This window comes from Lytechinus variegatus, chromosome 7, assembly GCF_018143015.1.
Source record: "Lytechinus variegatus isolate NC3 chromosome 7, Lvar_3.0, whole genome shotgun sequence".
Classification (NCBI taxonomy): Eukaryota; Metazoa; Echinodermata; class Echinoidea; order Temnopleuroida; family Toxopneustidae; genus Lytechinus; species Lytechinus variegatus.
The window spans coordinates 8543663-8557058 of NC_054746.1; the positions used below are offsets into that span (position 1 = coordinate 8543663).

Below are 13396 nucleotides of genomic sequence, written 5' to 3' on the forward strand. Positions count from 1 at the left end.
AATTAGCTGAGAACGACTGCGCAGGGTCCCCTTTATATATTTCGCAGGGTTTACTTTTGTTGAGTGCAGCTTTGACATGGCGGACGCGGAGCCGGAGGATGCAATTATTGGAGAAATAGCCCATTCTGATCCCGATTCCGACACACAGGATAATGTAAAACAGCAAGGCTTTATCGGTAAAAGCACTCCAGGAACAAAGGAAGGAAAAGCACCCGATCTTTTGTCCGAGGCTCTCTCGAAGATGGATGAACCTGGACAGGAAGATGAAATAAATTTCTCTGCCGCGGCAGGAGAGACAGACGCAAACACCGATGGAGCCGCGGGTAGCGGCTTGTTAGAAGATGATCATGATGATAAACAAGTTTCTGAAACTGCCATTCCTGAAGCCGAACCAGGAGATGGATTCCCCGTCGTTGGAGATCAGAATCAAATGTTGATTGCTGACAGCACGTCATCCAATGACAATGGGCTGATTGATGGATCAATTGAATCGCAAGCTGATTGTTTAACTGGCCAAATTGATTCTGAATCTTCCAAAATTGACACGGACTCTTCTGCTCTTTCTGGTGATCATGATTCAGCCATGTCTTCATCATCGAATAACGTCTTATCAGATATTGCAGCAAGTTCTTTACTTGGGTCCATTGCAACCATGATTGATTCAGGCAGCGATTGCTCTCTCACCGAAAACTCAAAAAATAAAGATGCATTAAACATCCTGGAAACTGCTTCTGCATCAGCTGTTGGAACCACTCCCACTTCTGGAATTGCGCTTACCACAGCATCATCCGCAGTAGCTGCACCAGCGGCCAATCCAATATCTTTGAATTTGGCAAGATCAGCTCAAAATACATCATTACTTGTAAATGGAAATAGTTTATTGACAGGTTCTGCTACTAGTAATATTGGCCTTGGAACATCTCTGCTGAATACCCCAGGCCTGATTCAAGCCATCTCACAGCAACAGACGGCTCCAATCACAAGCGTTCCAACTCTGAGAGTAGCACCTTCAACCCCTTCACCAGTAACAATCACTGTCCGAACCCCTCCAGGGACAGGGGCTCTCAGCCAAACGCTTATATCGAATATTGTGAATACCCCAGAAGTGCAGGCCCTCTTGGCAAAGAATCCTGGTCAACCAATCACTATTGTTCGTGTTCCGGATGCTCCAGCCACTGTGACCACCCAGTCATCAAAACCAGCTCCAGCACCTCCACCTGCTTCATCTTCATCACCAGCTAAGGCTCCATCTCTTATTACAGTTCCAGCTTCAACCACGGCTCCAGTTTCTGCTCCCATCTTGTCTCCAAGTCCGAAACAGGGAAGCACTATTCCAATGATGAAAGTTGTAACCAATGCAACTAACAAGCAGCAAACACCCGTCAGAACTTTCCCACCCGGTACCATCCTGTCCAACAGGCTCCCCAGTAATAGCACTCCAACAAGCACAAAAACGACTGTTTCACCCACTTCAACATTGGTCAAATCCTCTCCGAGTCCTAAGCCAACCATAGTCTTAGGAGTAAAGAAAAAAGTGGGTCGAGGTGGTGGAAAAGCAGCGGCCAAGGGAATGGCTCCAGCAGTGCCGTCCTCGCAGGACTTGCATCTTATGAGACAGAAGAGACCCGCCAACTGCAAGACTCGATCTGGACGAGTGTCCAGGCCTCCACTGTATAGAATCAAGGAGTACAAAACCATGTCCAATGAAGAGATGGGAGATCAGCCAGGTTCCTCTGATGGAGAATACTCCGATTATGATGATGGTGAAAATGCTGCCTCGGCACTTAGCTTCTATGATCAGAAGAGGAGGTATAAATGCCAGAATTGTGAGAAGCGGTACATTGGAAGAGGAGGCCTGGCCAGACACTACAGAGACAACCGGACACATGGAGATCCTGATTCTGTGTTTGCAAAGACAGAAGATGAAGACCGACAGATGGAGATGGAGACTGATGAGAAACAAAGTGACAAAGAGTAGGAGTTTTTTTTTATTTGTCTCTGTACATTGTACACCATATCTTAGTTTAAATCATCAGTTCTAGGAAAAGAGAAAGAGAGAGAGGGGGAGGGGGGATGAATAATGAAATTTATCTTGATTTCACTTTTCCAATTTTGTATTAAAAAACGCCTCTATTTTTCAACTTTTACTATATTACCTCTATAGTTCTCAAAGCAAGAGTTCAGTTGATAAAAAATAATGAAAACAAAGCTGCATTTTTCTCTATATTTTTAATTTGTTTTATATTTTCTTGCAGAACAAAGGAGGAGACGCCAAAGGAGGAGATGCCAAAGGAGGAGACACCAAATGAGGCAGCTGAAACCCCGAGTGAGGCAGCCGAGAAATCTAATGGGAATCAATCTCCCAGTCCTAAGGCCGAAGATGATGAGCCAAGTTCTTCTGAACAGACATCCAAAGAAAACACACAAGCAGAACCAGAACGGCCGAAACCAGCTATAATTACCTACCACTATCCTTATAAACCAAGGGGGCGGGGTAGGGGAAGACCCCCAGGGTCGGGTCGTAAAGTCGTTGATCCGAGTGGCGATGCACCAGTGATAACCTCAAACAGCAAAGATGTTCCTCCAAAGGCAGAAGCATCAACTTCAAAGGTGACTAGAAATTATAGGGACTGTTTCTATTCTAATTACGGTACCATTTTGATACAGGATGTTAAACTAAGTCACTTTAGATTCCGTAAGGCGTGATGATGGTATCCAAATAGGGCTCAAAGTATTTTTTTAAAATTTGTGAAATGCAGGAAATATGATTGTTAAATCTGTTTTGAAATTTTATTCTACTTTTTGTTGCAAATTGATTTTAAATATTTGTTGCTTTGTCTTTTAAGTTTTCAATGAGAATTGATTAGGAAAGTGTGCATGATATTCAAATGCCCTTTATATTTAATGTTAGAAAAAAGTTCAATGGGAACAAAATCATAATACATCTAGATGTCTGTTTAGCACTTTGCAAAACTATCCCCTTCATCATTAAAGATGAAATGAGAATCCTGCTTGAATGATAAAGTTAGTCACTGCTTAATGTTACTGAATGTGCCATTTATTGGTCGATATCAATTTTTTCATTGAATCATAGCATCATTTACTAAACATTAGTTTCATTAAAAAACATGGGCCCAGAAGTAAATGGTCTGCGGATCTGGTGTAAACATCATTTACTCTACTCATTTTTTCCTTTGATTATTCTGTTGTAAAAGAACTGATTGATAGATTTGACCTTCTATCTCAGAATCAGGAAATGAACTTCTTCTTTTCTCAAAATCTCATATGGTATTCACTGAACCATGCATCAATCTTCTTTTTATGAATATTCACGATTACTTCATATTACAGTTCTTTGACCCCAAGACCCCTCTTGACGATGATCTGATCAAGGTCACGCTACCTATGCTGTCCAAGGTCATCACTCCCTGGGAGTACATAGTCGCCAGAGCCCAGCAGACCACCACCAAAGATGCAATCTTCCCCACCATCCTGAAATCACTCAAAGAAATGCATCTTGAAGCCAGGAAGATGGCTGCGTCGTGTCTGGAGCGTGTTCCAGTTTTTCCTGTCAAGGATCATTCTGTCAAAGGTCAATACACATTCTTTCTTCATTTTCCCTTTTAAAAAAATTCTTGGGTCGTTATATTAAGATGTTTAGTTGCCCATGACAAGTCAAACGAGTATGCCAAGCTGAACGTTAGAGTTTATTATTTACTGTTAATGTACCTTATTATATAAAGTATTTCTTGCCAAATGTATGTGAAATAATCATAAAAACTGAACATAGTACATGTATGTTGATTGTATGGAGGACTTTTTGGGCTCACATTCAGGCCCTGGAATTTTCCAATTAGTATGTGAATATCTTTCATCCGAAAGAAGAACCAATAAAAAATCTGTAAACTGGAGTAAAAGATTTAGTGAGGTCACTGGAAAACATACACTGTAGATATCAGTTCAGTCCATTTGTATTATATCTGAATGAAAATAAATACATTTATCAACTCTTTGTAGGTTCATAGAGTCCATGGGATTATCTGTAACTTAATTAGTCCGTTTGAATTTAATTTAGGGCCAATCCAGTTTCAGCAATTATCAAGTTGATTACATTTCACTCAATACCAAATATTGGGAATTAAAGGGTTGAAGATATAATAAAATTTAAGCATACATGTAAGTTGCATCTTTTACTAATTTTATTTCTTCTCTATTTCCCCTCCCTTTCTGCACAGGAAACGCATCACAAGAGATTCTAATCGAGGATGATGCTATGGCGAAAGTTCTTGGTGTGGAGACTGGACGATACCGCTTCAAAGGTCCTTCAGACGATGCTCTGCCAAAGACTGTAAGACTTCTGAAGAAGCAAGAAGCACTATCCAAAGATAAAGAACAAAAACAACCAAAGGTTGCAAAGAGTGTAGGTGAAGCACTTCAGAGGAAGCGCAGAATGGCAAGTTCACCAAAGAGTGAGGTAAATTATTTGGACCGCATTTTACCCAGTCCTAGTTATTATTTCTTCTGTATTTCTCAACATTTGATAAGGACAAAGCTGTCATACTATTGTGACCCAAAGCTTTAATCATTTAATATTTTATCTATGCTAAATTATTCAATGACCTGTTTGCATCTGTTGTATGATTATAATTGAATGATTTGATAAATACAATTACACCCCCTGAATTTTTTTTTTTAAAATAGAGATTAAATCTTTATTCAAAAGACCTATGATTTCATATGTTATGAAAGCATTACAAGTATTCTGAACATGTTAACTATCGATTCTGGGGTCTAATTTCCACTTGGTTGAAATGCATGGATCGCTATGTTCAATTTTCATTGGGTAAAATGTTATATGCTAGTCAATTTATGAATTAAAGTTTAAATTTAAGTTTCTTGGCAATTTTCAAAATTCATTTTACCAGCCCCCGAGCAAGAAAACACCCGGCACAATCAGCATCCTTTCTCCTCGGTCAAGCTACTCCCGGCTCACCACCCCTTCCTCGTTTCCTGCCAAGAGGGTCCATACCATTGGAACCATAGCATCCATTGCCGACGTCCCCAACGCCAACACCACGGCCAAACCTGCTGCTGAAAAGAGACCCATTCCTCCTCTTGGTCCGATATCATCGGCCTCCAAAGGCTTGGAGTCGAATACCAAAGCTTTTGAATCCAGCCCGACGGCCAAGACAACCAGTGTGACGACGGCGTTGCCACCACTCAAGCCTATCAGAACAGTGAGTGCCTATTTCATTGAGTCAGTTGTGTGAATGTGTCTTTTTTTCTTATTCAGAAATGATAACTTAAGCTTTATTCATGATACCTTAAGGTAGTCATTAACTAATTACATTGGTGCCTAAAGTTGACAACTACTGGTATACTTGCATATGCATTGAGGTTTCATTGGGTGATTTCAAGTACAGTGTTGCTTTGGTGTTAAGAGCGTGAAAAGGCTACTGAACCGAGCTCCAACATCGAGCTGAGTTCAGAGGGGCGATACCGATTGCATCATCGATAGCCTATGACATCACGCCTCTGCGCTGCTGATCATCTCAACTTTACGCAAGAAATTCTCGACACGAACTGCATACGTCATATTTTCCGAGGTCAATCCCAACACCAGCCTGATTTCAAGTACGGTGTTGTGGCTGGTGTTGTCACAACACCAACACCAGATTTCAACACCATGCTTGAAATCACCCATTCTCTCTCTCTCCCCCTATTCTCTGCTCCCTCTCTCTCTCTCTTTCTTTCTTGTCTCTTCTCTGTCTTTCTTTCTTGTCTCTTCTCTGTCTTGATCTGTGTATTCCCCTCTCTCTCTTTGTTACCCCTCTTCCCCCCAAAAAATAAATGTAACTATTGATTGTACATCAAGTAATTAATCTTACCATGTACATCACAATTATTATAAACTTGACGAACATTATTCACAATGGAGTGGACATACTAAAAATAATTCTTATTCCCAATTTTTTTCCCTTAATTTAATTTCATTAAAAAAAGAAACCTACCAATACCCAGTCAACGTCGTCACAAGAGAGCAAGACCACCACCAGCTCTGCAACTACTACTACCACTACACCATCATCAGAACAAAGCATCACTGCCATTGAGGATGATACAGCCAAGGAAAGCTCTAGCTTATCCTCAGACTCACAGCTCCTCACATCCACCCAAGATTCCACTGATGTGGTAAGAATTTCCATTAGTGACCGCCATTCATTTTTAGCCATACTGATTATTCTGACTTGAGGTATATGTTTGAAGTAAATGGTAGATTTGATTAGATATGATGTACATGTAATTAAAGGAGAATGAAACCTTTGGAAGATAGCTTATGTGAAAACAGAAAAATCAAAGAAACAGATCAAGAAAGTTTGAGAAAAATCGGACAAATAATGAGAAAGTTATGAGCCTTTGAATATTGCAATCACTAATGCTGTGGAGATCTTCCTATTGGCAATGTGACAAGGATGTGTGATGTCACATGTGAACAACTTTTCCTTTGATGGACTATAAAATACCAAAAAATGTCTTTTTTTGCTTCTTTCTTATGGTGATACAGACTCTTTATCCATGATGTATTCTTTGAAAATCTGTATTACATGCCCTCCTATAGAAAGAACACATGATCTACCGATAGATGTGATAAAAGAGGCAGTTTAAGTGAAAGATATACTAAATGAGGACGTACATATGTTGTTTACAAGTGACATCACATTTATTTGTCGCATTGCCAATGTGAGGATCTCCATAGCATTAGTAATCGCAATATTCAAATGCTCATAACTTTCTCATTATTTGTCCGTTTTTTTCTAACTTTCGTTGATCTGTTTCTTTGATTTTTCTGTTTTGTTTTCACATATCTTCTTCCAAAGGTTTCATTCTCCTTTAACCTTTTCAAGTGGCATACCAGTTATATTGCAGTGCAAGTTTGATAATTCATCATGATTATTAATACCAAAATGACATTATAAAAAAAAGAAATAGGGCAGATTCTGTCATACCAGATTATATGTCTTTGACTAATGTGATCAGGTACCAGTAACATCATTTCAGTGTCCTGACGAAGGTAAGTGACATACATCTATTGCAATCAAACTGATAAGATGGCATCATAACACACACACACAAATCCAATATGATTTGGGCCCTTAAAACAAAGGAGAGCAGTCTTCAAATTTTATCATGCTTGACAAAGATTCAACTTCTGATGTTCTGCTGTGCTAGGTAGATTTGACCAATTCTATCATGATTTTCCTTCTTCAGAACAACCCTGCCAAAGCCCAAGAGGCGGAGGCAGCCAACGAGTCCGGTCCATCCCTCATGGAGTCGGGAGAATCCCCCTCAGAAGACCTGGTGGAGCAGACCACCGTCCTACCCGAGGGCACCACCATCATGCAGCTGGAGGACGGCACCTTCCTCCTCCAGAAACCCGACGGCACCGCCATGCAGATCCAGACACCCGAAGGCATGACCATCGAGACTGTCCAAGCTCTACTGTCCATGGAGGGTGGTGCCATCGAGACGGTCGAGGAGCCCAGCCCGCAGTACATCCTGGACGACGGCAGTTGCGTCCAGCTACCTGCGGGGATGTCCCTGGATATGGCCGTTGAGATGGGTTTGATCAATCAGTCTTCAGATTGAGAACTCCAAAACCATGGTCAGGTGGATGAGCCTGCTGTCTGTATATACAAACTGCCACTTTGCCCAACTTGCCAGTATCATGCATCACATGTTCTTCACCAACAGTCATTGTAGTGTGTCAGGATAACTTGCCTTTGTCTCATTTCATTTTCTACTCTTTATCTCTCCTTTACTTTGTCTTAGATTGTGTATACCCTATACAGCAATCAAAATATCATTTTCTTTTAAATTACATATCATCAAGTTATTTCAGCTTAATATGTATGCACTTCATTCGTGGTCAGTAATATGTTCAAGTAGCAAAAGTATTAATTTGTGTCAATGTTTTGATAGATTTGTCTCCATATTTGGTTTGGATGCTGATTTTTAGAAAAATATCTATCAGAGAGGGGAGGGGGGGGCTTGTATTATTCCTAACAAAAGATAATGCATGCACTTAGTTAGAATTCCAAATGGGTTTTCATAACCCAGTGAAGAAAGTGATTTTATTTTGGCTGCCAAACTCTGAAGTTGGATTCGTCAATAGTGTACATCAGTATGAAATAGATTGTGCATGTACATGTAGGTATGACTTAAAAACAATGAAGTAGACAGCCAGCTTATTTTGTCAGTTTCTCCTAGAACTGCAAAATATATCATGCATTGTAAATAATGTAATATATGTTTGTGTATATTTTTGAAAACGAAAACATATGTTTTTTTTTTAGATATTGCTTGGTCTACTTTATACTTGCATGAATTTGATATGTGTATTCAGCTACTATAATTAGGTCGCGTATTGGAGTGTGCTCTGTACATTGCATGTCTGGTCTGAAATGTCTTGCAACACGTCTTTTCTGATGATGATTGCTATATATGCACATATGTAAATAGTTTAGTAGTTTGATATATATAGCTAATTATCCCGTTTTTGAGGTGCCAATAATTGCTATCCTAGAGTCCTCCACCACCGTCACCACTAATAATGTAGGCATCAAATGCTTGGTGTAGTTGTCTGTGAACACATGTATTTTCTTTATTTTAATCTGGTGCAACCAGAGATTTATTTGCCCGAATTCACAAAGGTGGTGTTTAGAACTATCAGTTGAACCCATGGTTTGTGCAGATTTCCTGTATAAATTACGATTATTTACCGCGCATATTAAAGAATTCCAGTGCTCATGCGCGCTTTTGTCACAGTGCGCCAAACGGATGCCTGTTTGAAGAGTGGACTCATTCATTGTAAACAGTGGACTCGTGAATAAAATAGAGAGGGTAACCACGGCAACAGGCGTCAACTTGGCGCTCTCGTGACAAAACCACTCATCAGCATTGGAATTTTTTTATATACCTGGTAAATACTCATAATTTATACAGGAAATCTGCATAAAGCATGGGTTTACCCGATGGTTTTAAAAACCACCTTTGTGAATTCGGGCCACTGTGTTTATTCATCAGATGGGTGTTTTTCAAATTATCTGTCTACATTGTTTTTCGTGACAACTTTAAAGCAGACTTAATCTGAATCTTATTCTCTTTTTTTTTACTGGACATATCTGACCAATGAGTTTTACCAGTCCTTGAAATTTACTTGACCTGCAGTAATTTTTACCAGTTACAGATTGGCACCAGTGTCTACCCCTGTACATTTCAGAATATGACTTACTGACTGTTGAAATCCTACACAGTTTGTATTGTGCTCTTATCAGTGGATACACAGGTTTTATACAACAAAGTGTAGATCTAGACCAACAGGTTTTTAATGTTTCATTTTTTATGAATTTGTCTTTTTAAATTATCAAAGTTAAAAATGTAGATGTACCTAGACACATATCTGTTTAAATGAACTAGTTATTCAATTCCTTGATCCAACATAAAAAGTAATTTTTATAACATCAATTGGAATTATAAAAATATATTGGCTTTTTGCAGTGTTATTAGAAATTCAAAGCAAGTCATGTAATCATATTAGATAATGAGATAATATAGTAAATTTGCCTTTTGAATTTGAAGTAGGAAAAGAATATTTTTTTTAACAGTAGCAAACAGTAATAGTGGACTTTCTACTTGTAATAGGAATGAAATATATTGAATACAATAATAGTTTGCTTTGATAATAATGAACGATAGGCAAAAAGCAAAGCTTCAAGTAGGTAGTTGGGAATAAATATCATAGTTGACTGTGGATCCTATGTTTCTTTTGGCTTTTGGTTTGCATTCTGTGATATTAATTCCTACTGTTGAAACTTGATTGGATACAGTTGTGAACTCAACATAGGCCTGTTTGAATTCGGGTCTAATTTAAACTCCAGTCTTAAAGGTCAAGTCCACCCCAGAAAAATGTTGATTTAAATCAATAGAGAAAAATCAGACAAGCACAATGCTGAAAATTTCATCAAAATCGGATGTAAAATAACAAAGTTATGACATTTCAAAGTTTCGCTTATTTTCGCTTATTTTCATCAAAATTTTTATTTAAACGAGCCAGTTGCAACGAAATGAGAGAGTCGATGATGTCACTCACTATTTCTTTTGTTTTTTATTGTTTGAATTATACAATATTTCAATTTTTACGAATTTGACGATGAGGACCTCCTTGCCTGAAGCACAAAATGTTAAAATAATGGAATTCCATGTGTTCAGGGAGGAATGAAACTTCATTCCACGTGACAATGACGAGAAAATGAAAATATTTCATATAATAAATTACAAAAGAAATAGCGAGTGAGTGATGTCATCAACTCTCTCAGTTGGATGTAACTGGCTCGTTCATATAAATATTTTGTTGGAAATAAGCAAAACTTTAAAATGCCATAACTTTCATATTTTACATCCGATTTTGATGTATGCTTGTTGAATTTTTCTCTTTTTAAGCATAAGCATTTTCGTGAAACAATGACTAGCTGTATATTGAGACCTTTTGAATGGTAAAACAGAAAATGCAAAGTAACGGGTGCCAAACTCCCTAAATTCCCATCTAAAACCTAAGAACATCTACATCTGATGCACTCACACTAAGAGTTTTTGTTGGGATGGACTTGTCCTTTAAATATTTTTTAACTATGGAAAGCCACATGTCACCAATCTCCAGCAGCATAGCTTCAAATTCTCAGCGCATTTGGCACTTACATTCATAAATGTCTGGGAATGATAACTGAAGTAAATTTTCATCACCATTGAAATATGGGGAATGATGACAGAAACCATAAAGAATATACAATATAAAGTTTGAAATTTCAGCTTCCCATAATAACACAGAGTTCGAACTTGGCCTAATTTACCTTGACTACAGAATATGGAACACTGTGTTAAGAATCATCTAATAAAGGGGTTTGGAGAAACTGTGCATGTTGATATGATCAAATATGATGTTCAAGTGGTTTTTATCAACAGTTTATTCAATGTGTCATGCATTGTAACATTGGGCATCGCTGCCACATTACCAGTTGAAACGAGACCTCTGTTTAGAGGTAACAATGTTTCTGTGCAGTCAGTACAGATTGATAGTTTCATCATTTATTTAAAGTAGTCCCCATACTTGTATCTCCATCACTACTGGAAATACTTTGAAAATATTACTTGATTAATCAATTCCATTCTAGTACATCGTTATCAAATTTGGTAGGTAGGATATGTAAGGTAGTTTCCTGTAGGAAATATGTTGATGCACAAGTAGCTATGAGGTAGAAAAGATGTTGAATATATCTGTCTAGGCTTGTAACTTTGTTTTATGTCTTTATAAAAAGAACCATTTTCTACACTTCAAAATAGAATTTCATCAAAGTGTATGACAATTGTAATGACATTTTTTATTGAAATCCAACTAAAAACATCCAATATGTCACAAGGCCAGTTTCTGTTAGCCATAACAATTAAGTTTAAAGAAATAACTAAAGAGAAAGACCTACCTACATGTATTCTGAATTTATGAAGTTTTGAAAATGAGAAACATTTCGAAAGTTTTTTTCTCTTGGACTGCTCCAAGTTTCAACAGGGGAGTATTTCATGAAAAGGATTTTCTCTTGCAGATGTTACAAGCTACTGCAAATCCTTCAATCTGATTGGCTAAGAGCAAATAAGTCAGTGAAAATCATTGATGAAACATTTTGTGAAATGTTCCCCTGATCTTGTACATAGGATCCAGTATTATTTGGTTAATATATTTACTTAAAAAGTAATGTCACCTTGAAGTATAAGATTTGCTTACAAAACAGAAAAGTCAATCCCCTCCCCTCTCAAGTAATATTGTTGGCTTTGCGTGTAAACATGTCGGTTTAGACATCCATAATATATTTTATGTTATAAATATGGCGATCAAGTTACATAACATAACACTCTACCTATCAAACAGGTTTGCTCCCTATATTACCTATTAATTGAAAAGTGCAAAAGATATCTTTTTTTCTGGTTCAAATGGTTGATTAAAACTCTGTGGGCAATGCATGTCGTAATTTATTTTACATAAAACGAAACATTTTTTCATCAAATGTGATATTTTCCCTAAAATCTTTAAATTTGTAAAAATCGAGATACATTTCTTTTGCCTGGGGAGGAAGATAACAATGTTTTCCTTTTTTTTAATTGTACAGTATAAATATTTTTTCTTTTATTATTGCATTTGTGAAAAATTATTTATTATTGAAATAAATTACAATTTTATATAAAGAATGAGAAGAAAATGATCAAAAAGAAAATTATAGAAATGATTCTTTTACATAACCCAATTATTGGTCTTTCCTGTTGATAGGCAATCTGTCCATCATTAAAGGACAAGTCCACCCCAACAAAAACTTGTTATGAATAAAAAGAGAAAAATTCAACAAGCATAACACTGAAAATTTCATCAAAATCGGATGTAAAATAAGAAAGTTATGAAATTTTAAAGTTTTGCTTCATTTCACAAAACAGTTATATGCACATCTTGGTCGGTAAGCAAATGAGGGAACTGATGACATCACTCACTATTTCTTTTGTATTTTATTATATGAAATATGAAATATTTTGATTTTCTCGTCATTGTCATGTGAAATGAAGTTTCATTCCTCCCTGAACACGAGTAATTCCATTATTTTAACATTTTGTGCTTCAGGCAAGAAGGTCCTAATCATCAAATTCGTAAAAATTGAAATATTGTATAATTCAAACAATAAAAAACAAAAGAAATAGTGAGTGACATCATCGTCTCTCATTTGGATGTAACTGGCTTGTTCATATAACTATTTTGTTAAAAATAAGCGAAACTTTGAAATGTCTTAACATTCTTATTTTACATCCGATTTTGATGAAATTTTCAGCATTGTGCTTGTCTGATTTTTCTCTATTGATTCAAATCAATATTTTTCTGAGGTGGACTTGACCTTTAAAATCATAATTCATAGTCTGAAGAGAACAAATATTCAGCCATGCCTAGTAATTGAATGAAATTTAGTGACATTTCTAATTCAAAACCTTCATAACATTTATGTGAATAAAAACAAGCAATGTGAAATATTTTTGAAGTATTCATAGCGTTGCCCTTGTATATACACATTTCATGTGAAATATTCCATTAAATGAGTATGAAAAAATAATTGGTGTCTTGTCTATTTTGAATGTATGTGTTCACTGTTCTTTTTTTTTTTTTTTTTACTTTAGTACAAATTAGTTGAATTTTCATTATGTTTCATGTATGTTTTGCATACAGTGGTCTAAAAATTGCTTCGACTGGTGAATATTTGGCTGCAGAAGGTTGACTCAAACAAGTTTACCTGTAGGTTTAAACACCTGTGGT

General features: G+C 37.0%; 1 protein-coding gene across 1 annotated transcript; it reads left to right on the plus strand.

The window, feature by feature from the left end:
- The first annotated feature begins 35 nt into the window (after nucleotides 1-35).
- Nucleotides 36-9811, plus strand: LOC121418362 (mucin-5AC-like). The gene is made up of 7 exons (XM_041612184.1): nucleotides 36-1974; nucleotides 2256-2610; nucleotides 3352-3592; nucleotides 4236-4474; nucleotides 4926-5237; nucleotides 6004-6192; nucleotides 7270-9811. Exons 1-7 carry the CDS (start codon nucleotides 77-79, stop codon nucleotides 7645-7647), a joined length of 3612 nt encoding a protein of 1203 aa, XP_041468118.1. The 5' UTR covers nucleotides 36-76; the 3' UTR covers nucleotides 7648-9811.
- The last annotated feature ends 3585 nt before the right edge of the window (nucleotides 9812-13396 follow it).